This window comes from Eulemur rufifrons, chromosome 14 (assembly GCF_041146395.1).
Source record: "Eulemur rufifrons isolate Redbay chromosome 14, OSU_ERuf_1, whole genome shotgun sequence".
NCBI lineage: Eukaryota > Metazoa > Chordata > Mammalia > Primates > Lemuridae > Eulemur > Eulemur rufifrons.
This window is the reverse complement of record NC_090996.1, coordinates 27,552,039-27,579,101: the sequence shown is the minus strand read 5'-3', so window position 1 is coordinate 27,579,101 and position 27,063 is coordinate 27,552,039. Positions and strand designations below refer to the sequence as shown.

The 27,063-nt window shown below is 46.0% G+C and overlaps 1 protein-coding gene across 4 annotated transcripts in view; it reads right to left on the bottom strand.

The window, feature by feature from the left end:
- The window catches only part of CPPED1 (calcineurin like phosphoesterase domain containing 1), a 96,768-nt gene that overhangs the window by 11,005 nt on the left and 58,700 nt on the right, over window positions 1-27,063 (bottom strand). For 3 of the 4 annotated variants that reach the window (XM_069486107.1, XM_069486108.1, XM_069486110.1), the window contains exon 3: window positions 17,482-17,904. The exons of the other annotated variant lie outside the window; for it this stretch is intronic. In XM_069486107.1, the coding sequence (XP_069342208.1) occupies window positions 17,482-17,904 (423 nt within the window). The remainder of the gene's footprint in view (window positions 1-17,481; window positions 17,905-27,063) is intronic. 4 annotated transcript variants of the gene reach the window in all.

Below are 27,063 nucleotides of genomic sequence, written 5' to 3'. Positions count from 1 at the left end.
AAAAAGTAATTCAGATCTACTTCAGCTGTTTTGGCTATTATAGGTGCTTTGCATTTCCATACAAATTTTAGAATCAGCTTGTTCACTTCTACAAAAAAAAAAAAAAAAACTGTTGTAATTTTGATTGGGATTTTATTGAATCTATACTATTTTATGCTTCAAGGTGCTATGACAAATTATTTTTACAATTTCACTTAATTGTTTGCTGAGACTATATAACAATTGATTTTTGTCTATTAACCTTATATCCTGAGACCCTGCTGAATTCATTGATTAGTTCTACTAATTATTTTGTAGATCCCTGGGATTTTCTATGTTAAAAAAAATCACATTATCTACAAATAAGTACAGTTTTACTTTTTATCTTTATGCCTCTTATTTCTTTTTCTTCCCTCTGCAATGGTTCACGTTACACGTGGTGAAAACAGGCATCCTTTTCTTTTGGGGGGAAAACTTAGTCTTCATATTACTATCTTTTGGACTTTTGATATGACTGTCAAAGTATTCTTCAGAAAAACTTAACCAATTTAAATTCTCACCAAGAATTTGAGAGTTCAATCACTGACAGTTCATTCCCTGGTGACCTCACAGGAGCCTTGCGAAGATTAAAAGGGAGACTATGAGGAAGGATCTAAAATAAGTTTCTCTTTATCCAGAATGTCTGAGTAACTGTTGTGCCCCCTGTTGTTTCATCATGCTGGATAACCCCTTTCATCTTCCTGAGAACAAAGCCCGTCCACGGGACGTACGATGGCAGACCTGTCCCTTCCAGGCCCTGTTTATAGGATGCTGAGCCCACCTGAGGCTGCTGGGCGGGTTCAGCCCCCCAACATACACATGACCCCGTTTATATGAAATGTCCAGGATAGGCAAACCCATAGAGACAGAGAGTAGATTTCTAGAGCTGGGAGTTGCGGGGAGGCGGTTTGGGAGGAAATGGGGCAGTGGCTGCTAAAGGATACAGTGTTTCTTTGTGGAGTAATGAAATCAAAATGTTCTCAAATGGATTGTGGTAATGGATGCACAACATATACTAAAAACCATCGAATGGTACGCTTAGGATAGGGGAATTGTATGGTACGTGAATTATATCTCAATAAAACTGTTATAAAAAAAAGGATAAGGGAATAACAATAATAGTAACAGCAATCATTTACTGAAGACCTACTATGGGCCAGGCACTGTGAACAAGCCTCGTTGTGTGTATTACTTAAAATTCTTCAACATTCCTAAAATATATTATCATGCTTGGGAGTGGGGGAGTAGGCCCCCTGCCTCAGGGTGCAGCCGACTCCGAGGTGTAGCCAGTGCTCTGGGGCTCCGCCAACTCAGGCTGACATCAGAGGACAGCCCCCTCTGTGCCTGGCTGTGTCCCCTTCCCTGTCCTGTCTCCTCACTCCCCTGCTCCCGGGAGCCAACTCCAATCCCTGTCTCAGGCTTTGCTTCTAGGAACCCCGACCTAAGACAGGTGCTTCAGCTGGACCTCATGACCTCATTGTTCCGTTTGTGAGATGTCAGAACAGCCCAGTAGGAGTTAAGCAAAAAGCCCAAGGGCTTACTAGCCCAGGCTTTCCCCACAGCCCCACCTACTTTAAAAACAACAAGGACCTTCTAGGAGACCTGCAGCTTGCTCTTTTCAGTGGCTTTAAATTTTCTTTCCATGATGTAGCATCATTGTTTTTGCTGCCTTGGAAAGCAAAACATGCCTTAGGTGAGCAGTCGGGCAGAGCATGGCACACACACACTGCAGCTGTAGAACAGCATGAGCAAAGTCTCCGTGAACTGATAAGGAGCGATTTCTCAGGAAAACAGCTGCATAAAGTGCAGAAAAGCATATACAGTAGGCTATGTTTTATGTAAGAAAGAAGGGAAAATAAGAAACACACATAAGATGTAAGCAACTTACCCTCACACAGATCAGAAAAATGTCACTGATATATGTATTTGCAGTAGCTCTAGAAAATAAACAAATAATAAAGCCACTGGAGTAAAATGTGAATGGCTGATAAATTTGGGTAAAGGGAATATAGGTATTCTTTTCACTACTCTTATTCTCACAAGTGTTTTGAAAGCCTGAAAATATTTCCGAATCAAGTTTTTTTAAAAAAGCAATATACACTGCTAAAAATAAAATCAAATATTGTAAAACTATAGACCATCAAACAAAAAAGCAGGGGGAGGAAAATCTCTTGAAATCCCTCTTCCTATTTTCCGAGTTTAGTGTGTATTTTCCAGATAATTTAAGTAACTATGCTAATATACTTATATTAGATATAAACATATAGAAATACATATACATATGATTCCAATGAGCTATGCCACATATGGATTTGCAACTTGCTTTTAGTCACTCAATAATATATCCTTTACTTGTTCCATCCAGGATAATAGCCCTATCTCAGAGCTAGTCTCTAAAATCCTGAAAACTGTGTTTCTGGTGTCGGAGGTTCAGAAAATGATACCCCAGTATATGGCGCTTTCATATGCTGAGCTAAAGAAACAGCCTCAAGGTCTCTCTGACCTTCCCTCCCCAAGCTCCGTGAGGGACTCCATGAAATTTCCTTATCTGACTAAGGAAACTTCTTTCCAAAAGAAACGCAATTGTCTTAAAACCTCCTCCCTAGAAATCTTGCAAATATCCAGGAAAGATTAACTACTGGAGAAGAGAAGGGACAAAGTCATCGCCATGCCCACATAGACTTTTCTTCGATTCTTCTGAGGGTGGCTCCAAGAGATCACTGGGAGACCTTGTCTATGTAGCAAGACAACCTTTGTTCCCAGCGCAGTTCTGCCCCTCACCTTCCCATAACTTGCCCTTCCCACTCAGTTTCCTAACAGAATTATTTACAAGATAATGTCTGCCTCCTGGACCCATTCAATTTGCCTAAAAATCACTTACAGCCCTTCAAAATTGTCTACATTTCCCCCATCTCCTTCTCCCCTCTGAAGAGGGCATATGAATTTCCACCATCTGGCCCTTCTTTGAGTCTCTTATTTTGTATGGCTCCACAGTTAAGCATGTTAATAAATTTGCATGTTTTTCTCCTGTTTATTGTCAGTTCATTTCAGCAGTGAACCTTCAGAAGGCAGAACAAAAGCTCTCCTGCCCCTACACTGGTGTGTAAAATCTAGGCTGTCAGATGATCTTTCTATATTTGAACTATAAAAACTCTGTGAACCGGGAGGTAAGGAGGTTTCAGAGCCTTGAGTCCTCTAAGGATTGCTCGCGCAGTCGTGTAGCTTCCCACAGAGCCTCCAGGACCCTGGGGCAGAGACTGCCTGTGGGGAACGAGTCTTGTCTGTGCAGCCCCTGGGCCCGGGTCTCTGGGGAGGAGGGGGGAGCCCATCTGTTCCCGCTGGCTGCAGCAGCATCAGCAGAGGGGAAGCAGGTGTGGGCTAAGGAGCCCCCACACCAAGCAGCTCTGCCTCTGTAGACCTGGGTGGGGGGAGGGGGCGTTATCTCCTTCTGAAGCAAAGCCCCTCAAGGACTTCACTGAGATGGGACCAGGTGCTCCTGGGCTGGGCCCTGCTGGAAACCTGGGATCATGCCTCTCCTCCTCTCGTGGGTGCCACATGAACACCCACACATCTGGCCACCCCAGGCATGGCTCAGATGTCTGGTCCATGTGACATAAAACATCTGGCCTGTCTTAGGATTCAAAACCTCCTCTTGGGATTCTCCCCCCAATCCCTTTTTAATATTTTGCTTGGATAGGAAGCAACGGCTCTCAGTTGTCGAATTGACCTTGACCAAGGCCAATGCCTCTATAACCTGAAGAGATTTCTTTGCTTTAAGGACTTTTTGCCCCCAAACTTTCCTTCCCTGTAAAATAGCCATGTGCTATGATTTGAACATGTCCCTCAAAGCTCACGTGTTGGAAACTTAATTCCCAGTGAAACAGTATTGAGAGGTGGGAACTTTAAGAGGTGCTTAGGTCAGGAGAGCTCTGCCCACGTGCCTGGATTAATGCCATTATTGGGAGGAGTGGGTTCCTGATAAAAGGGTAAGTTTGGCTGGGCCCCTTCCACTCACCCTTTGGCTTGCATGCTGTCTTGCCCTTCCACCTTCCGCCATCGGAGACCCTCACCAGATGCAGGCCCTTCGACCTTGGACCTCTCAGCCTCCAGAATGGTAGGAAACAAATCTCTGTTCTTTATACATTGCCCAGTCTCAGGTATTCCATTATAGCAGCACAAAATGAACTAAGACACTGTGTAAATTATACTTTTCTTGCCTCGCCTAAATAGTAATCAACAATAAATACATTCTTCCCTTTTCAAGGTTCCTTGCAGTTGAAATTAAGAGAAGGTGGGAGGGGGATGGATGAAACACAATTCTTTTTTTTTTTTTGAGACAGAGTCTCACTCTGTTGCCCGGGCTAGAGTGAGTGCCATGGCGTCAGCCTAGCTCACAGCAACCTCAAACTCCTGAGCTCAAGCGATCCTCCTGCCTCAGCCTCCCGAGTAGCTGGGACTACAGGCATGTGCCACCAAGCCCGGCTAATTTTTTCTATATATATTTTTAGTTGGCCAGATAATTTCTTTCTATTTTTAGTAGAGACGGGGTCTCACTTGCTCAGGCTGTTCTCAAACTCCTGACCTTGAGCGATCCACCCGCCTCGGCCTCCCAGAGTGCTAGGATTACAGGCGTGAGCCACCGCGCCCGGCCGAAACACAATTCTTGATGGCAGAAAAGTGGCCTAGGGAAGACAGCAGCTTCATCAGGCTGGAAGTCGTTCCGCTGCAAAAATTCCAAGGAAGCCCGGACGGAAGAGGTTTGGGGGTCACAGTCATCGCACCAACACCCAGAGGCAGCCGAGAGGGACCCGTGCCCCTGTTCATAGCTTGACGTTTCCCAACTTCCCCCCACTGCATCCTCATCCCTCCTACAATTAGAAAGGACACGGGCCTTCCCGCCCTTTGGAGCCCACGAGCTCTCCTGCTCCAGGGCAAAGAGTGGTGTAGGGAGATAATTACTCTCCGGGCCGGGGGTGCCTGGCTGCCCTGCTGCGTCCACAGCCCTGCGAGTGTGGTTGCAGCATCGCCTCCCCGCCCCAGACGCGAGGGTTAATTATGCTCCTGCCGCCTCCAGACTCACTGCCCCTTATTCCTTTTCTACATGGGAGTCCATCCATGCTCAACTTTTAATGTTTTCCCCTTTCTGATGAATTGCAAGTTCAAAACCTGAGGAATAGGCAAGAGGAAGGCTGTATTTTATTAATACTCGTATGTGGTTGCCAGAAACGCAGTGGCAGCTTGCGGTGGGAGCCAGGGGTCGGGGGACACAGGCTTGAACCTCGGTTCTGCCGCTGCTGAGCTGTGTGGCTGTGGCACAGACATCAACGTCTCTGAGCCACAGTTTCCTCATGTGGAAGCCAAGACTAGTACCAGCCACCCTCAGTGTCACCAGGATCCAGGGAGAATCAGAGACACACCCAGGGTTGCACAGCAGGAAGTTAACGTGTCCTGTACTCAAGCGGCGCTCAATAATTATACTTTCCTCTCATCCTTCTCTGAGTATCTGATCAGGATCTTTTTTTTTTTTTTTCATTTGCACAAATTATATCTTTCTCACTATTCATAATTTCCTCTTTATTTTTAAAAGAAGACGGCAGGCTTGTGTAGGAGACGGAGCTTGGGGCCCACATGAAGGTTTCACTCCAGAATGGACAATTTTCTGTATTTCCATGCCCTATCTTAAACACAGCTGTCAGGACAAGAGGCTCATTAAAAAAGATTGTTTTGACTGACAGAATGCTCATGGATCAAATTGGAAATCCATCCAAAAATACTTGAGGGAGGTAGACAGAGGTGGTGTGAGCCAGGGAAGGGAAATGTTTTGCAGAATGTGGAAGATGAGATTTGCGAAGAAGAAAGCACCTGCCTTTGGCTCGAGCCAGGAAGGCAGAGAGGGGAGAGAGGCGGCCATGAAGACGTGAGGGCCCTGGGTAAGTCGGTTTCCGTTTTAATACCCGGAGCAAGAAAAACTCTAATCAGGTGAAGATCCCTTAAAGAACACGCATTAGCTGAATTTGCACGCTTTTCCTTACCTCTGGACGCCATTGTGCACCTGCCTCCTGTTCCGGCTCAGTGTCCTCCGGCAGGTCCTCCCCTTCCACGAGCCCCGGAGATTGTGGCCTTCCCAGGGCTCTGTCCATAATCTGACTTTGTCTTCTTATCTTCCCTGTCACTGTGACCGCACCCTCTGTTGTCACCTCGGCCACCCCACCTGCTGAAGATTCCGAATCATTTCCCAGCCCAGACTCAGTTCTTCGGCTTCCTGATGTCCCTGCAAACTCCGCTCACTTCCTTCACCCTGATGCCTGCCGCTCCTCTTGTGGGTTTACCTGGACCATCGCGCAGTCGTCCAACCCAGGGATGCAGGAGTCACCTGAGACCTCCCCACAACCCTGGTCCACACATCCACTCCCACCTCGCTCCATCCTCAGTGCGGTCTTCCTGGTGGCCTGCTCTCCTGTCCTCCTCTCTGCCTCCAGATGTGTCAGGAGACACTCGGCTGTCGTGGCCACGGTGGCTTGAACAAGTACAGGGAGTGTGCATGTTTATCTGTGCTTGGTCGGTCCCATGAAGAGGAAGGAGGCGCAGTGCAGAGTGGGAGCAGCAGCTCAAGGATCTCCTGAAGGATCCAGGCTCCTTCCACCTTCCTGCTTTGCCATCCTCAGCTTGTAGCTTTTGTCCTCATGACTGCAGATGGCTCAGGGCTTCTGGGCACCATGTCCAAGCTCCAAGGAGGAAGAAGAGGAATAGGCCAACACAAAGTGTTCCTGGAAGCCCCACTTGCTAAATTCCTGAACTGGGCCACATGGCCACATCTGGCTGTATGGGAGTCTGGAGAGGGGGTGTCTCAGCCTGTCAAGCTGTGCCCGGAACAAAGCCAGGGCTCTGTTAAAAAGGGAGAAAATGCATCTTGGTAGACTGAGCGAGGCCATCTTTCTAAAATGCAGAACCCAATTTGCCACTAATCTGAGTAAAAGGTCTCGTGGTTCCCATTACCCTAGGAGGGTCCTGATCTGGCTCCTGTGACATGGCATCAAACACAGCGTTTCTACCGGAGCCTGACCCAGTTACTGAGCAACTTCACAGCCAGCTCCAGTACCTGGTGAGCTGTTCTGTGGCTCTGGCCTCTGCTCATGTTGTGCCCATTCTTCCTGCCCACGTCTGCCCAATGAACTCTTATTCATCCTTCAAGACCTTGCTCGTTCCTTTCCTCCTGTGGGGAACAACCCCGGCCAAGCTAGACAGGGCTGATGCTCCTTCCTCCTGTTACTTGCACGTTGCTCTCCTTTTGTCCTGCGGTTTCTGCTTCCCACCTTGGTTTCCCCGACTGGTCTGTGAGCTCCTAGGGGCAGAGGCCAGGTCTGTTTATCTGAGTACCCATCCCCAGGATGAACTGCATTGAGCAGCTGCTCCGTAAGGACTGTCGGATAAATGAATGAATGAATGGATGGACGGTTGGATACTGAATGAATAAATCAAACTTGTGCCAACTCAGAAGTTAATTTGCCCTCTTTTCAGATATTAGCAAAGTGGGGGGGGAGTTCCAGAATTTTCTGATTTTACAAAAGACTTGCCATGTCCTTATAAAAGGAGGCCCGACGTTACTAGCAAGAGGGTGGAAGCCAGAGGCAGTGCAGTGAGCCCTGACTTTGAATCCTGTCACTTACATGCCAAACATAAGCTACTTCACCGCCCTGAACATTGTTTCCTCAATTTTGAAAAGCGGGTGGTAACAGACCACTCTTGGAGTGGTTGTGAGTTTCAGAGGTGACGTATTTAAACCTCCCGCACATATGCACTATCACACGCTGGGAACACGATGCTTCTTGGTACCGTGTTTTAAATAAGGCGTGAACATGGGATTTCTCTTCCTTGCCAGTGGAGACACTGCTGGTTGCCTTTCAACATCCGTGCCCTCCCTTTCCCTCCTGGTTTTGTTCTGCAAAACGTCCTGCTCTGGGAGGTCAAGGGCTTCATCCCCCGAACCAGGATTGAGGCAGCTGTGACCATTCTCCTCCTGTGGCCACAAGGGGCTGGGAAGGGCCCAGGTCTGGATATGGAGACGTGGGAGTAGATCCCGGGGGTGTCTGGGAAAGATGATGTTTCTTTCACAAAGTTCCCTTTTCTGCCTCTGGGGCTTGTCAAGTCTGAACGTGACGTCCAGAACTGCACCAGCCATCTGAGAAGTCCAGCCTAAGCAAAGGGCCACACTGGGGAGGTTAGGGCAGGTGCACGGATAGACCCTGGCCACACAGTCAGCCAGGCCGAGTGACTGACCCACCTGTGCCCTTCTACCCGCGTGAGAGAATAAATAGCCGCACTCTGAGCAGGGGGCCTTGCAGCTTCCTGCAGAGTCCAAAGGAGCTGACACCTGTTGGAAGAGTAACTCTCCTTCTGGGGTGTCCAGCGATCCATCTCAACACTGTGTCAGTTGGCCTTACAAAATAGTAGAGTTTGCCTGTTATCCAAGAGGTCCCAGGAAGTTTCCTTGTTAGGGTGGGACTGAGCAAGGCTCTGTTAGAAAATTGTTTTGACGTTGACCTTTTTGCCCTTGTTCCTACTCCTGTGAAACTGCTTTCCCAAGCATCTTGGGTTCCACAGGACCAAGGCCGGATCCCAAGGCAGCGAGTGCTGTGGCAGGCTCCTCGTCAGAGAGGGAGGACACAGGCACGGGACAGGTGACTGAGCAACCCTCGGCCGTGCCTATGTGGCAACTGGGAGGCGATCTGGAAGTGAGAGACGGGCAGTACCCATTGGAGACAGAGTGTGAGTCACTGCAACACCCCAAACACGGCCAACTGAACACAGAGAAAGAAAATCTCTTCCCCCTCTGATGTAGAGTGTAGCCTGTCATTTGTGGCTAGAGGAGATTAAGCGTGGAAAGGGCTAAGTGGTATAAGTTTTTGAAAGGGACCGATGGCTCTATAAACATTATCTTTAAATGTACACGTCAGTGGTGACTGATCGTAAGTGCCCAGACTGGGGGCAGCAAACCGGAGCCCGTCATCTGTTCTCTGACGCGGCCTGTGAGCTGAGAATGCTTCTTACGTTTCCAAATGGCTGCATTTGGGTTTCTGTAAGTGCTTATGTAACATCCTCAATTTTGTCTCTTGGCCCATAAAGCCTAAAATATTTACTATCTGGCCCTTGATAGAAATAGTTTGCCAACCCCTCACCGAGACTCCATTATAGGGATCCTTTTTATTATTCTTTCATTTTTTTGAGAAATTAAAAAAAAAAAATAATGTAACATTCAAATTCCCACCACCCAGGGATCACAAAGACTAATATCCTGTAAGATCTAGTTTTACATTTTTAAAAAAAGAAATGAAACATCACAATTATAGCCAAAGTCCCTCTTAAATGCTTCCTGCTATTCCAGAGGTTCTTCGCTTGACCTTTAAGGAACGTGCACCTTTTTGGGAGAGCGCCTGGCCGGAGATCTGGCCAGAGGGACAGTGACCCTGACCAGAAGACAGGAAATGGTGGCCCCAGATCGCAATGATTCCAGGTATTGATGGATTAGTAACACAAAAGAGTTTTCTTTCTCTTGAAAAGTCTTTGCCGTAGGCAGATATGTGGGCTTGGCACACAGTAGGCGACCCCCAAATTTACTGAATTAACTGAATTAGGTGTCCCAAATGCAAATATTTGAGGGAGTGACTTCATGAAGGCACAGCCATGAAGTAAAGGTTGCTATGAATTAAGGTAAAGGAATAAGAAAAAAAAAAAAAAAAGAAGGAGGAAGGAAGAGGGAAGGAGGGATGAAACATCACTGACATGGAAGTCACCCAGAGCAACAGGTACCACGCGACTCACATATTCCTAAGAGGAACCATACCCTAACCAACAGGCAGCCAGCAAATGCTCACACCTTCACATGCGATTTATGGAGAGAGAGATTTAAATATTGAAAAGCGTCTCTGAAGTGTGGAAGTCCCACACACTAAGACGTTCACATCAACTGAAATTCTAGATCCATCCCTGACTCTTCCCATGGATTCTGAGCTTCCTGAGGGGGGGCCAGTGCCTATTTGCCTTTGTGCCCCCGGTTTCCACGTGCAGAGAGCAGGTGCAGTAAATGTTGGGAAGTGAAAAGATGAATTCGACAATAAGCAAAATACCCAGCCCCAGTGTCAAGAGCTCCAATCAGAATGCCGAATCTCTTCAGCGAAACACAACACGTGGTCATCACATTTGGCCTTGCCAAGACCCATTTTAGGCATTCGTTCCATAAATATGAAACCATGCAGGCATTTTTTAAGATTGGGGCTTATTTGTGCACAAAGAAGTTCACCGTAGTAGTATTTATCATAGAGAACAAGGGTAGACAGCCTGAATGTTCAATAAGGGCAGAAGAGTTAAATGCACATGGTGTGTCTATGGAGCATGATATAGCTGTGGTCTGGGGAACATTTTTAATGACATGAGATGATGCTTCATGTGACATAATCTTGTGCTTCCGAAATGCTCACATGTGATCTCAGCTATATGAAAACAAGGCATTTCTTGTTAACAAGAAAATGTTAAGGAATGGACTGCTTATAAACCAGGCCCCTACTCAAAATCCCCCAACCTGTGCTAGCAGACAGACTGCACCTTTATGTGAAACCACAGATCACACTGAAGACACAGGATTTCATAAAGCTCATGACAATGACGCTGGGAATCATCGGCAAATAAGGTTCTGGTGGAGTAAACACACATACACACACACATTAGTTTCTAAGAAGCCAATAACCGGATTATTGACAGACTCAGAAAGAGACCCTCAGGAAAACTGATGACATCTGTAAATAACCCTCGACGATACTGCTGCCAGCGTCAAATGTAAAGGGCAGGACTCTGCCAAAGAATTGCTTCAGACAATTTAGGACAAGGAAACCAAATTGACACTTGATCATTTCTTTGCTCATTCTGAGTTGGTGCATATTGGCTGTAGCAATCAACATCTTATTAAATACAAATCGAAATTAACTGCATTTGCCAGAATCTGATGCACCCGGTTTCCACACCTGTACTGCAGACCTGGCTAAAGCATCTCCAAGGTCGTGACAATGTCTGGCGCCCAAGGGGATTGACCTAAATGAGGGCTACATTCTTTTACTTCCAAATCAATCACCAACGTGCAAACACTGCTTTTAAGTAAAATGAAAAAAAGCAATGAAATTAAAGCCATTTCAAGCTTTATTTTATACAGAACGTTCTAGATCAGTACTTATAATGTTGGAAATAGTGGGGGGGGGGGAGAAATGCATTTTAAATGAAGGCAAGTCCAGAGATCAAAAAAAAAAAAAAATTAACTGGAACTAGTAGAGGAAATGAGAGTGTTTCGCTAGGCTAGGGCTACTGGAGTTTTACAAAGAGGTCCCACCATTAATTTCAAAATGACACTAATTGCTATTGTTAAAACATGACTTAAAAAGAAAAAAAAGATATACTATTTTGACTTCATAAACTTCAATAGACACTGCTGTTTCCCACGAACCGAGGGCTTTCTGAAATGTTGCAATGGGATTTTTCGACAAATGCTTAAATTTCTAGTTTCAGAGTGATTTATATCCCCAGAGAACGAACTTCAGTTTTGTTCATTCCTCTGTCCTCAGTGCCTTGCACGGGGCCTGGTCTATCTGCTGAATGAGTAAATACTGACTTGACTTCAGGAAGCAGCAGCACACATTTACACATGCCAGATTCTCAATTTATAAATATTTACCATCAGGACTTGATTTTAACTTTAATTAGCCCAACTGCTAAGGATACCTCCAAAGTGAGAAATGTAATCCATCACTTCACACCAGATGTAGCTCCGGCAGTTGGTCTTTTATCTAGGTTTATAATGAACGAGACTCAGACATCAAATGACTAAAGCGTGAGGTTTTATGGTGAATTGATTGAAACGTAAAACGGGCCAAACCTGGGAAAAGTAATTCAAGACCAAATCCTAGAAAATAAATTAAAGAGGGTAAAATTCGTCAAGCTGATATGCCCCCAGAGACTCTGGATTCTACGGGCGCTTAAAAAAAAAAAGAAAAAAAGGACTGTTGGGGACTTTTCACTGGTTAAAAAAAGATAGTTTTTTAAAAATACATTTTAAACAGAGAACATTGTAGGATGACCGTCATTATCTTGTGGACAAACATTTGCTAGATGTGGAAAAATCTGACTACGAAATTAAGATTCAAAGGTGTGTTTATTAACATATTAATTAACATATTAATTGGTGAGGTGTGTCCTTTAAAAAATAAACAGTCAAATTCGATCACGAAATTCTGCAGGAAATTTTCATCTACTCCAGTGATCACCACCTTTTTAAACTAGTACCTCCTTTCCATAAAACTAAAAGTAACATGCATTGCTCATCCACCGTGCTATGTTATATGGCCCCCGCATCCTGCCAGCCCAGATACTAGCCGCCCCCCGGACTGTCTCCAGAAATTTTGCCTTATCTGCATACTACCTATACTGTTATTTAGTTAATATTTTTAAGTTGACGCACTAGTTATAATTTTTCCAATACACGTTAAAACACACACCCCAGTATTAGACATTTTAAGTGCCCTCATGGGCCTTTCCATGCAATCTCCACCCTCACATCACATTCCGGGCCCCGGGTGGGATGTGTGCCTCACCCACGCACACCCTCCACGGAGGAACCAGAGGTGGCTTGATCTGGGCAGACCCTTCAGTGAGTCATGCGGCTGCCACAACAGGGTCACCAGAAGCATCTTAGAATTAGACATATACATAATGCAGTCAAGGTGGGGGAGAGAAAGAGCAACACATCGTAATGGGAAATACTTCTTTAAGCCACAGGTTGGACACTAGCCTGCAGGTCCACCACCAGTTTTTGTTATTAAGTTTTCCTGGGGTGCGGCCACACCCAGTTGTTTATGTGTTATCTCTGGCTACTCTCACTGTACAGAGCCTGAGTAGTTGCTAAGCCCAAAATGCTTACTGTTTGACCTTTGACAGGAAAAGTCTGCGGACCCTGCTCTAGGCGATGTGTTTTCCATCAGAAAGTCAGTTGGTAAACACCAATCCATAGGTGACAGGGACATTACCCGTAATTGTGATGATAAGTAGACTTGAATCAAGCTTGATTCCGCTCCATTTAGCCAATATTTATTTTCCAAAGGGGCGACTCTGTGACAGTCCTGCGGGCCTGGGCTTACACAAGTCAATAAAGCTGGGCCCCCCCTTTTCCTGGAGGAGTCAGGATGTAAACTAATAATTTCAATACAACTCAATAAGATATTAGAGTAGGATTTAATGTTTCATTCTTCCTACAAAGTAGACCCTGGAAACGTGACCTTTTTGTTCTTTAAAACTTTAAAATTCTAAAACCAGAACCAAGGGCTAAGATCTCTCTCTCTCATTTTTTTTTTTTTTTTAAACGCAAAAACACTAGAGGTGAAACTCTAATTCTGTGAAATTACTTATTAACTTTTACAGGGAAGATCAACTTATTGAAATTTTTCATAATTGCCAAATTTGCTCTGGGCTTTGTAATGCACAGTTCTAATCTCTTTACGTTGAGAATGGAAAAAAAGAAAAGGTATTGAGATATCAAGGGAAACACGGTCATTTAAAGAGCTACACTTGTTTTTTAAGACTGAGTTTTTAAATTGGAATCTGTATTAACTGGGTCACATGTTAACCTTCTTGCTCAAAGAGGCAGGAGGGACGGAGACAATGTCTGGGCTCAACCAAGATTTCATTATCTATTACCTGTCTTTGCAACTCCAACTAGGTATCAGGTGAATTAAGGGGAAAACCAATTTCTGCATCCCTTGGATGTGATGAAATTGATTATCTTCAGGCGGAGCAAAAGAAGACAGAAAATGATGGGTGCCGCTTCACATCTGTGTATCTGTCCTGCCCTGATAACTGTTTATTTGTACCAGCTATTGACAACGGTTTTGTATCATACAAAGAAGGGTTTTTATTGAGCTTCCAAAGTAGAAACAGGATGCATCCGTTTCTAGGGAAACCTGTGCTTGGAAGCTCGTGGGTTTTGGATCACAGAATGCATCCTCACACTCAACGGTGGCCCACTGTATAGTGACACCCCTTCCTCCTCATGTACCTCATCCCATCTTAAAAAAATTAATGCAACAATGGGAGATGATTGTTGATGCTCATTATTAAATCACTGATTCATCCCACACAATGAATCAGAATTATTCACTGAGCTTGCTGGAAGGAAGCTGGGTTCTACCTCCATGGTGGTTTGGAGAGGGATGTGCTCTTTAAAAGGATATTTTATAACAACACAATTATCATAATTAAAAGCTACCCTGATATCCTGATGAGCTTTTGACATATTTTTGAGTACTGGCATTTCAGCAAAGGAGATAAATGAGACTGAAATAGTATTAGGGAATAATATTGCTGTGGGGTGGGGGGAGCAGGAGGCAGTATTAAATACCATCTGCCATCATCACCCCCAATTTTATCCCAGTCTTCAAGCTAATGATTTTTTCAAAATACCACTTGAACTTCTGGCTTTCCAAAATGAGTTCCAATTATACTGCTGTGACCCAAGCCGTTCTCTGCATTACTGAGTCACGGCTGTGTACAGGCCCCACGAGAGTCCACCTACCTGTGCTCAGCCTGCGACAGAGCTGTGCCCACATCTGATTTGGATCTTTCTGATGTTGCCCGGGGTTTGTTCTGTGTTTGAGACGGCATTTAGCGAAGGGTCTAGTTTGGCAAGCTACTGACACTGACAGGCGACTGCAGGGAGGGCTCCCGTCTCCCTGGTGAAGACCCTCCAGACGGTGGCCATGGAGAGGCCCCTTCTAATACCTGACGGAGGTGGCTGGGGGAGACAGAAGGGAGGGGGCCTTTGGGAAGAGAGAAAGGCTGCTGAGGGACCCTGGAGAGCCAGCACAGGGGCCGCAGCAGGGAGACACACAAGTGGAGGCCCTGGAGGCCACGTGTTGGGAGCTTGATGGGTCTGGGACTTGCTCTGCCCTGGGCCTGGCACCCAGACAGCGCTAAACAAACCAATGCGCTGCGTCAGTCTCAGTCGGCCACCGAGGGCAGGAGCGAGAGTCAAAGACCTTCATTCCTTCATTCGTTCCACAAACACTGATGAAGCATTCAGTGTGAGCAAAGGCCTCATCCAGGCCTCCCGGATGCAGAGATGAACATAACCCTGTCCTTGCCCTCGGGGAGCCGAGAGTCAGATGGGGGATTCAGAGGTGTCAATGCTTGTAAATCTATTTGACAAGTGCTGGGATTAAGGAAGAATCTGGGATGGGGGGTGGCGGGGAGAACCTCATACAGAAGAGGTGCCAAGGGCAGAGGCTGGAGGGGAAGGCACTGGATGGGGCGGGCGAAGAGCTGGGCCTTACCTGGGGGCGAGGGGAGCCTCGGGAGGGTTCAGGCTGTGCAGCTCATGCCCCCTGGCTGCCAGGTGGACAACGGACTAGAATGAGCAAGAGCGGAGCGGGGAGCCCAGTGCAGAGCTGCTGCCAGGACCCAGGCGAGGCCATGGGGGCCTGAGGAAGGGGACAGGCTGCAGAGATGTGAGGAGGTATAATTGAAGGGCCGTGGGATATCCGAGTGCCCCCACCCCCATCATCCCTGCAAGGGGGCTCCGACTGGAGACGGAGGCTCAGGATTCCGGAGCCTGATCCTGTTAAGAATGGAACCAGGTCACTAACCCCCTGCTCTGTCTCGGGCCTACCAAGCAAGCTCCTGATTATAATTTGGCTTCCCATGTAGCTCTGTCCACGGGAAGAGACCACACTGCCAGGGCGGAGGCGAGGGCTTCAGGCTTGCTTTAAACTAATCAGCTTGCATTCTGGTTGCAGAAATCAGTCTCTGAGCTAGGATAATTGGAGCTCACCTGCAGACACAGCCCAGCTCCGGGTGTGCTGGCTGCAACCCTGAGTGGGCGGGCAGGGGCCGGTGTACCCCGGACGTCTGGGGCTCTTGGTGGGCGGTCAGCAGGCTTCGCCTCATGGTGCCCTGTTAGAGCCGTGGGTCTTCTCCTATCTGGGGGTGCTCTGTTCTACGATGGGGAAATCCAGAACCACAGGCCACTCAGGAACGTGGCTGGCGAGAACACAGAGCAGAGAGCAGTCGCCAGGATGGCATTTGCATCATTTAACATTTGATTTGAAAGAAATCATTTTGGTGGCATTAAATGTTCTCTCTGGCTTTATTCTCTGCTACAAAATAGTCTCCATGGTGGCACTGATGCTGTCTTGACACTTTGCTTCCTTGTCATCAGAACATTTTTCTGCACCAACTCAAGCATGGCATGAAATTTCAAAGGTCTTAAAAGAAGTTTTCCAACTTCATCTCCATGGAACAGCTGGAAAATGCCTCCAATTATGTGAGCTTTTTGTAAAATGTCTCAAAAATACAGAAGGGTCTATTGTACTTTTCTCGAGCAAATGCAAACACATTTAACACTCAAAGATGAAAAGAAGAGAATCAGAATTCTTTTTTTGTAAATGAATACTTGCTACTGGGTCAAGCTACCTCCCTCCCTCTACCTCATAACAAATAAATGAATATGTTTAAACTTTAGAAGTGTTTGACACAACGAAGCCCTGGAAAGATCCACAAGGAGGAATTAGGACTAACACAAGAGTCACAACAGGTGTCAAAATTGGAATCCTGTCAAATCATAGTAACCCAGGGAATCGGCCTAGAACACACCTATCTCTAGGCCTAGGCAGGTGCTGCCAGCAGCAGAGAGGTGGTGTTGGGCCAGTGCCACAGAGCGTGCCGTCGGAAGCGGAGGTCCCACCTGCCCGAATGCGGTGTCTTCATTCCCTGTGTGTGCATGCATGTCCCATGTATGATCAGCTAAAAATCTACAGCAGGGTAAGATGAACTAAATACATTTCTGTCTCCTGATTCTGGAAGAGAACTTAATCCACTCACTCGGGGAAAACTGCCAAGGCCCCGGGACCTGCCCACTGAAGCCCCATCCCAGGATTCCCTGGCTTACAGCTGTCTCATACTGGTGGGAAGCTTGGCTCTTAAAGGTCATCGGTCTCTGAGCAAGTTCCTGCTGCCCAGATAAATGAGAAAAGATGGGTGTCTTCCCTTCTCCCAGGGCACATGCAGCCAAATTCACATCCACCTACTCTGCCCCCCGCAAGAACCTCCCACTTCCAGGACTCCCATCTCCAACAGTGAGCAGCTACCACATGTGTAGTACTTGGTAGGCCAGGGGCTGTTCTACGTGCTTTATAGGACTTTTCTCATTTATCCCCACACTCATTCTGTAAGAGAGCCACTACTACTGCTCCCATTTTACAGATTAGGAAACTGAGGCTCAGAAGGATGAGGCAGCCAGGGAGTGGCAGAGCTGGGATCAGAACCCAAAGCCCCAACCTCTCTCCCCTTTGCCAGGTTGCAGAGGGGCCGGAGAAGGACGTGGAAACTCCCTCTCCAGCCCGTCCTTCCAGACACCCATGGCCCTGGGGCCGCTACCTGCTTTGGTGAACTTGTCTGCCATCTCCTTCCGCACCGACTTGGTGAGATTGAAGTAGTCGTCGTCTTCATCGATGCTCTGCAGGAACAGCGGGATGTGCTGGAAGACCACGGCGTGCTGGCAGCGCCGCTGCTCCGCGATCCCCAGCTGCTGGTCCAGCCACCGGTCCTGGGCCTGCTTCAGGGCAGGGCACCTGGAGGCGTCGTACAAGAACTGGGAGTTGAGGACCAGGAAGAGGACGCCCCCGACCCAGAAGCTGAAATAGTCGTCTCCCCAAGTCTGGCAGAACTCCTCGATGGTCTCGGCTGTGGGGACGTTGCCCACATCGTGGTTGCCGCTGACGAAAACCAGTGGGATCTCCCTGTCAACCGCCTTGAGCACCCGCTGCAGGTCCTCCGTCTGCTCCTTCCGCCAGGGTGTCCCTGGAAAAGGGAGGGTCATGTCCTGAGATGGCCAGGAGCTGTTTACTTATTTACTAACATAAAATTCAGAAAGAATCTAGAAATTCCCTCAACCCAGCACGTGGAAACTGCAAAAAGTAGTCACATGCTAAAAGCAAATCAACAAGTGGGGTGAGTGCCTCTGTCTGTCCCTTTAAGTTGAAAGACTCCTGTCTTTCCCAGACACCTTGGAGGTTCATCATCTACATGGCCACTACCCCACGTTTGTTGAGTGATGGTGTGCGGTCAATCCTGATAGTAAATATTAATGAAGCTTAATTTCTATCTTTTATTTCAATGAATGCTAAATATAGGCCCGTGATAGTGGCTCATGCCTGTAATCCCAGCATTTTGGGAGACTGAGGCTTGCTGGAGGCCAGGAGTTTGAGACCAGCCTGGGCAACACAGTGAGATCCCATCTCTACAAAAAAAAAAAAAAAAACCTAAAAAAAGAAGAATGCTAAATACAGATGGTTGTAACTTTTCTCCCCCAGCTCAATAGCACATGCTGTATGTCCTTGTGATGTGTGGACCCAGCTTTGAACACTAGCCCCACACCAATGGCTATTTTAAGTTTTTCTTACCATACCCACGGCCTCGCGGCCTGTGTGAGCAACTTTACAGGAAAAAATCCTTAGACCCTGAATGGCTAGAGCAACTGACATGGGCGTCTCGCCTAATGCCCCCTACAGAGGAAGAGGCCCTTTATAGTCCAACCAGTGTATGACGACGCAAGGGCTCCACGTGCCACAGTTCAGCGTATTCCCTGCCGTACACGGGACTCAGAATGGAAATGATGATTCGGACAAAGAGTTGGAAAGAGTGTGGGCAACCAGCACCCGCCCCCTTCGGGTTGCTGGCTCCCACACTTCCTGTAATAATGTCTTAAAGCTTTTAATAAACGGATTTTAAAATGACCCATTCAATTCCACATCTGTTTCTTTGAGCCTCTCTATGGCAATTCAGTCAACAAATATTTATTGAGTGCCGACTATGTAAAAGGCACTGATTTAGTTACTGGGGACGAGCTGTGAGCTAAAGAGACATGAACGGTTCCCTCTCCACCGAGGAATCGGATAATTTGGAGTGAACTACAGATGCGCACCCATCTGCATCAGATGGTTTCAGGCATTACTGAGAAAGCAACGGGGAAAGGATATACTTCCAGCACCATGTGAGTCCCGAGGAACATGCCCGGTACCAGGCAAAGACAGCACAAGGAAAATGAGGAAAAAGAGCTGCTCACCTTCCCTAGGCATGCTGAAAACTCACCTGAAAAATGCTGCATAAGCAGAGGGAAGTTGTACCCAACATTCCATCACGAATTAAAAACAAAGCAGAAAAGTCCTTACGAAGCAATTACAGGTAATAAAGACCAGGAAGCAGAAACAAAGACATTCAGAGTCTAGACAGTCCTAAAATAGACAGCTGTGAAATAGGAACTGATAGCACTCAGGAAAGAAACTGAGAAAAAAGGACAAAACTCTTTCAAAAATGACAACTACAAGGAGATGACTATTACTGAGATTGCCTTTACGGCCCAGTGTGTGCCGGGTTCTCCAAATCTCCATGTGAGCTTGCAAAGATCGTGCATTCTCTAATTGCTGAATATTGAGTTCTGCAATGCCCGGATTGCGTATTTCCACTCAATCAAATTTATTAACACTGCGGATCAAATCTCCTGTGTCATTATTCTTTTCTTTTGGCCTGTTGATCTATATTAGTTTCTGAGAGAATTGGTTAAGTCGTCACTGTAATTGTGTACCAATCCATCTCTCCTTGTAAATCTGCCAAGGTTCGTGCCATTTATTTTCACTTACACTGTGAGACGTATTAGAGTCCAGAATTCCAATATATCACTGAACTGTTTTTACATTTAATCCTAATAAAGTAAGTGAATAAACGGATAAGAGAAAGGTGATCTATATTGATGCTACGGGAAGATCTTTAATATATATTAAATAAAAACGTAAGGCATAGAGGAGTAAAATCACATATAAATTTTTAAAAGCCTTACATATATTCATGTATTATGGATAGACATTTTCTAAAGATTCAAAGAAAACTATCAACTCTGGTTAAATCTGGGAGACAGATGTGGAGAGTGAGGGAGACTTACATTTGGTTTAAAAGCCTTTAATGCTACTTTCTTTCCTTCTTCCCTTCCTCCCCTTTCCCAAGTTTATGTACTATTTTTACTTAAAAATTAAAAAAGAGGCACTTTTAGCCCCAGGAGTCGAGGGCTTAGAGAAGGTTCAGAGGAAGCCAGTCAGGTGGCTGCACTGCAGCCACTTCCGATCTCTGAGGACCAGGGGACCTGGCTTGGGAAAGGCTGGCTGACCCCCGCCACCCCCAGCAGGAGCTGGGGTCTGCAGCCCAATCTGCTCAGGTGAGGGGGAGGCCAGACAGCCTCGGCCTCAGGGAGAAGCAGGTCCTGCCTGGCATGGGGACCGGGCGGTCCTCTCACGGTGCTGCTGGGGCTTTGCCAACAGTCAGCGTCTGCCTCGTGGCCGGTTGGGGTCGGCCCTGGGGTCCCAGTCTGACAGTGCCATTGATTGATGTTGCTTCTCTAGCTGAACCCCGACTGCAGGCATCTGTGCTGACTTATGTGACCCTCTAAGACTGTTGGTCCGTTCTTTTCCCATGTAAATAGACTGCCAATTTAGGGAAGACAAATCCTTTGTGGCTTTGACCATGACGAACCCTCTCAAAGGGCCTCTGTGGACCAAGGTTAATCCATCCCTACTTTCCTTACCAGGTTTTCTAAAAGACCTCGAAGCCACCCCTCTCGCTCTTCTTCCTATTCATATTGACTTGGGGTTTCTGGATATTCAGTCATAGCCGGTATTTACCTGAACCTACGACGGGCCAGGCACTGTTCTCAGAGCTGAGTGTGTATCGACTCGCTTTAGCTGCACAACCAGTGGAGGAGTTGGGATCTGAACTCAGTGGTATTGCTCAGGGTCCTACCTCTCATTACAGTGTCCTGGTCACACACTAAGGTGCCAGCTCCCAGGGGCACCTCTCTCGGCTGCCCTGATGCACAGGATGAGGACTGTATAATACACTGGGGTACAGAGCATCTCCCAGCCTTGATTTTCAAAGGGCATTCACCACGGTACTTCACATACTAACCGATGCTGGGAGTGTGCAAGTAGTTAACGACCACAAACAGAAAAGTTATGAAATGAGCACTTCAAAAGAAAGGCTTACTCAAGACGTGGGAAGGAGACCTTGTCTACAAAGAAACCTATAGAGAAGAGCCGGGAATTACACACAGCAATGGGACGTCTGTTTGCAAACGTCAGAGGAATGCTACTTTGGGGAAATTGCAAACATTCCCCAATAACTGGTTAAAAAACATGAAGCCTATCTTCCCTGCGCCTCTTCAATCAAAGATGAGCCTTTCTCTTGTGTAGCTTTTCCAGCATTTTCTATACCTCTTGCATGGAGTCACAAGTGTGACCAGGGTTTGGTCGGTGGCTCCTGTCCCTGACGAACTGAATGGCCATGGGTAAGTCCCTTGGTTCCTCTCAGCCTTAGTATCGTTGTGTGTGAAACAGGGAGGATAATTCCCACATCCAGGAGGGGGTGTGAGGCTTCACAGCAAGATAATGATATCCAGAGTCTGGTACAAACAAGTACGCAAAAATGTTAGCTGTCTTCTCTCCCTGCTCCCCTGGAATGTAATAAATTCTTCCATTTTTATCAGTGATCTACTGTGTGTGCGAGCAATTAGTAAGTCACTTCTGAAGGAATGAAAACATTCCCTAGGGATATAAATACTTTTCAGTTAAGAATTTAGAAGTAAAGGAGTAAATTCTAGATTGCAAAAAGCCAAGTTTAATGAAAACATTTGCATTATGCTTAACAGGCTTTCATTTGTGTATATCAGAATCTCTTTAAGGTCAGAACTTCAATAACACCTTAGCATTAACAGAGCTCACAGCACATCTTAGCAGAGCTTCTAAGAAACAGTCACAATATTGCAGCAAGTGCATGCAGAACCCAAAGCCGAGAGCCAAACCTCACCAGCATCATGAACAGAAAAAATGGAAAACCTGGCCAAGGACATGGAGCTTGCATGAGTGTCTTACGTCTCAAGCAGGGCTCTGTGCTTAACAGAAGGGATGCATATAAAGAGAGAATGTGGAGGGAGATAGGGACTGAAGGGAAAAGACTTTGAAAAATCGCAAGAAACGACTTAGAAGAGGGAAAGAGAAGGATCGTTTGGGGCAGGTCCCCAAGGTGGAGAGGCACCTGCTGAGAATTAAGTGCCGAGAGAACAGGGACCCCCATGTCAGCACACGCCTGCCCCCATGAGGGGACCCTGGATGGGAATGATAGGTGCAGTGTGGAAAGCTGTGAGGTATTTTAAACCTTTTTTAAAAATTTTGAAAATGCAATCAGTTGAAATAAAACTAGGAGGTAAAAAGCATTATAATGATACAAAATTCTCGTTTGTATTCGTGGTACCATGCAATGCATGATTTATTTTTGTCAATGTTCATTAAGGTAGACATTAGTATCTCAGCTGTTTTCCAAATAGCCTTAAAACGCATTGTCTAATAGAATCTCTCAGCAAACTAGGAAGAGAAATAAACATCCTTAACTGGATAAACGACAGCTATTAAAAAAACGTATAACATCATACTTAACGGTGAAAGACTGAATGCGTCCCCCTAAGATCGGTCGGGAACAAGGCAAGGAGGTCTGCTCGTACCTCTAACGTCACACTGGAAGTCCCAGCCAGTGCAAGAGGTAAGAAAAAGAAAGGAAAGGCATACAGATTGGAAAGAAAGAAAAAAAACTGTCTATTCCCAGAAGAAATGACAGTCTCCACAGAAAATCCCAAAGAATCTATGAAAAAAAAACAAAACAAAATTTATCCTAAGCGAAGTATCTCAAGAATGGAAAAACATACACCATGTGTACTCTCTAATAAATTGGAACTAACTGATGAACACACAAGTGCACAGAGGGAAGTAAAAGTCATTGGAAATCAAGGAGGGGGGAGGAGGCAGGAGAGGAAGAACAAAAACCCACCTAATGGGTAAAACAAACACTATTCGGGTGATGGGCACATTTATAGCCCTGACTCAAGCCACGTAATGAAAACATTTGTGCCCCCTTAATATTTTGAAATAAAAAACTAAAAAATAAATAAAAAAAAATTTTTTCAGGTTAAAAAAAGGTTCCTACCACTGATAAGAGAGATTAGTTTGGATGAAAGGTAAATACACAAAAATCAATTGTTTTTCTATATCCCAGCAAAGAAGAATTGGAGATACAGCGAGAATGACTGAGAGATATTTAGGAGGTAGAAATGATAGGAATTCTTGTCTTGGTTATGGGAAGGAAAGGAAAAGCTCAAAAATAATTCCTGGGCATCTGAGCAACTGGTCATGTCATTTATTGACAAGGAAAGGACTGGGAGAGAAAGAGGTTAGAAGTAGAAATGAAAAGCTCTTTTTCAATATAAAATCTGATGTATTCGCACAGGCAAAAAAAAAAAAAAGAAAAGAAATAGACAAATTGGACTTCATGAAAATTAAAAACTTTTGAGGATCAAAAGAGAAAAAAGGCAATCCTTTTGGGGTGGGAAGGAATTTCATACACTCTTCAGTAACTTTTGAATTTGGGTCCATGTCAATAGATTCTCTATTAAAAACATAAACAAACAAAATTATGAAAATAAAATATAAGGAGAAAATATGCTAATGTGATTAGAAATGTCTCTGGGAAAGACACACCGGAAACTATTACATAACAGTAGTTGTCTGCAGGAGGGAAGGGGGAGATTGACTCACCACTGCCTCCCCATACATGGGATTTGATGATTTCCCCCCATAGGCGCCAATGACCTTAAAAATTAAACATATATATAATTGCATGCATGTTAATTACACATACATTACATTCAGTGCGCACACACACACATGTGCATGTTTTTATTAGACCAGTATTAGAACTGAACGAAACTGCACGTCTACGTATCGTCCTGCACAAGCCTAGACAAGAGAGCACAGATGGGATGTGCTAGGCTTGGTGAGCATGTAGTGTTGTGTTTTCTTACCCAGGGGACAGCACCCAGAGAGATCAATCAGAGCGGTGCGGGATCCTTTCTCATCTATAGCTTTGTTGACTGCAGAGAAGGAAGCCTTCGCCCTAAAAATATAAGAATGTCAGATTTCCTTCTGTGTTCTTCATAGTTGTACCTGAAATCACACACCCTCGCATGGCTGGGCTTATGGTTACCAGCAAGCCTTTTCTAAAGAGGAGTTCTGCTTCTGCATGCTCTGTGTTTTCTCCCAAGGATTTGTGCTTCAGCTAAGGAATCTTCTTGTTTTCTGCAAATTGGATATGAATGTGGGATTTTGATTTCACACAGGTTCTGTGCAAAGCTTAGTTTATAGCTCAACACGAGTAAACAAAATTATATATTGTTATTAGGATAAAAAAAAAAAGCCCATGCCTGGTTCATTTATCCCCCATTAAATTCTTTTGTCATGGTGGACTAAAGGTAAACAAAATGAGAATGCCCCTGGGGTGCCTATTAATGGAATATGGCCATAATTTTTGAGGAGCCATGGTAAAACCCTTGATGGATGAGATTAACTCTTGGCTGCAAAGCGCTTCTTAGGATTTTAATGCACTACAATTTATCGTTTATTGAGAATCCGGGCGGGTTACTTCAGTCCCAGGAACACAAGTTGTCTGCATTGTTACCATGAGGGCTCCATCTTCTGTAGGGAAATAACCACTATGCTTCACTTACAGTATATCTCAACCAGAAATATAGGCAGATACCGCAGAAATTTAGTGCTTACCTGCCAAGCACAAAACATCACCCTAATACACATTTTGTTTTCCCCTTTGGGGGTAAAGGACAAAGGAAGCTTCTGCAAAGTACTGAGGAATACACCCCAGTTTAGAAAGAACAGAACAAGATGTGAACAGCAAACTCATGTATTTATATTCCCTTCTGACCAGCCCACCCCAGCCAGCAATATGCAGAGATGGAAAAATTCCACTCGCAAACTACTATTAGAAACCATTCATCTCTGAGACCTTCAAAATATTTTCACTCCCCTATGGAGGCTGTCTAAATAACAGACACTGCGAATAGATTTCAACGGTATCATGAATCTATTTTGTTTTAGTAAGAAGGCTTTTTTTTTTCCCCCAGCAAGAACAAGCAAACCAATGTTCTCTGTAGCTAACAGACAAGAAGGGATGTTGCTTAGTTAAAGAAAATAAGACCTCTCTAATCCCTGCCCCCTGGAGGCACAAGAACTCAAACGACAATTGAGGATGATACATTTAACCACTGTGGGAAAATTTTAAATTAAATAGCAGGACAACTTCAGTAAGCGGAGGAGCAGTCAGGTGATGTAACAGGCTACTAATGGAGCCTTTTACTCATTCAAAGGGATGCAGAATGGACTCCCCAGTTCAATACAAGCAGCAGCGAAAAGAACAACAAAATCAATATGGCCCTCGACTAAGTAGACTCTGAGCAGTTACTGGCAAACCAAATGATTGCTGCAGCTGAGGCCGGCTGCAGGGCAGGCAGATGAACCACAGTTTGTGATCGGGAAGAATTTCCTGTCGGAAACACTGCTGCCGTAGTTTGTCAAATCCTTTCCCACCTGTGCAGTCTCTTCAGCTTTCAGGGACTTCTTTCTACCTGCGATTTAAGACAGTAGCTTCATTGCAGCCCCCTTCACCGGCCCCCCCCCACCCCTGTCCCCCCAGGCTGGGCTTTGTGGTAAGCAGTAGGTTCCACCGTATTTTCTTTGCACAGGGAAGAAGCTCAGTAGATGTGTGTGGATTTGGTCCAAGGTGGGATCAGGGCAGTGTGGAAATTAACAGGAAGACATTGGGGTACTGAAGTCCCATCCTTCCTCACCCCAGAATCCTGAGTCATCTGTCCAGGCTTTCTGACAAGAACAGCAGGGTCAGTAGCTTCCCGCTCCAATCCAACTCCAATACACGTGCACACACACATGGGCATGAACACAAACACACATGTGCACACATGTACACACAACATCACTCTTCTAGCCTGTTCCCCTAACAGAGCAGTGGGCAGGCCTTAGGCAATTTTTCAATTTTTTTAGAGACAGTGTCTCACTCTGTCACCCAGGCTGGAGTGCAGTGGTGTGACCACAGCTCACTGTAGCCTTCAACTCCTGGGCTCAACCCATCCTTCTGCCTTATCCTCTTGAATAGCTGGCACTGTAGGTGCATGCCACACCACGCCCAGCTAATTTTAAAAAAATTCTTTCTAGAGATGGGGTCTTGCTATGCTGCCCAGGCTGGTCTCAAACTCCTAGCCTCAAGTGATCCTTGCACCTGGCCTCCCAAAGTGCTGGGATTACAGGTGTGAGCCACTGCAGTACCACAGAATATAGCTGTATTTGGAGACAGGGTCTTTGAAGAGCACTTTAGGGTGAGCCCTACTCCAAGCTGACTAGCATCCCTTTAAAAAGAGGTGATTAAAACCAGAGGGATGACCATGTGAGGACACACGGAGAACACAGCTGTCTGCGGGCCAAGGAGAGAGACCTCAGGAGGAACCAACCCTGCTGACACCTTGGTCTCAGACTTCCAGCTGCCAGAACCGTGAGAAAATGAATTTTTGCTCTGTGTGCCCACGAGTCTGTGGACCTGTGTTACAGCAGCCCCACAGGAAAGAAACGAAGCCCCCGGGGGGGCAGGACAGCGGGCTGTGCAACTGGGCAACTGGGCTTCCCTTGCCTGAAGCCTCCTGATGCTCTGAGAAAGGAATGCTCTCTAGAAAATTCTGCCGGCAAGACCATGCTGCTTCTCCCCTGGTTACAGTTTGCTGCCTGGAGGACAGCAATAGCCTCCTGACTGGACTCTCACCTCCATGAGTGCCCCGTACGGCCACCAGCACAAGTTGTCTCAACCATGTCACCAGCCTGCCCCCTGCCCCAGTCACGAAGCTTCGCAGACCTGGCCTCATCCTCACATACTCTGTCTCATCCAATCCTCACATCATGCCTTCGATGGTACGATGGATGGCCTTGTGGCATCTTACGCCACAGACACTTTCTGAAAACCTTGCCCATTTCAAAACTTGCATATTTGAAGACGAATTCTGCAACAGAGTGG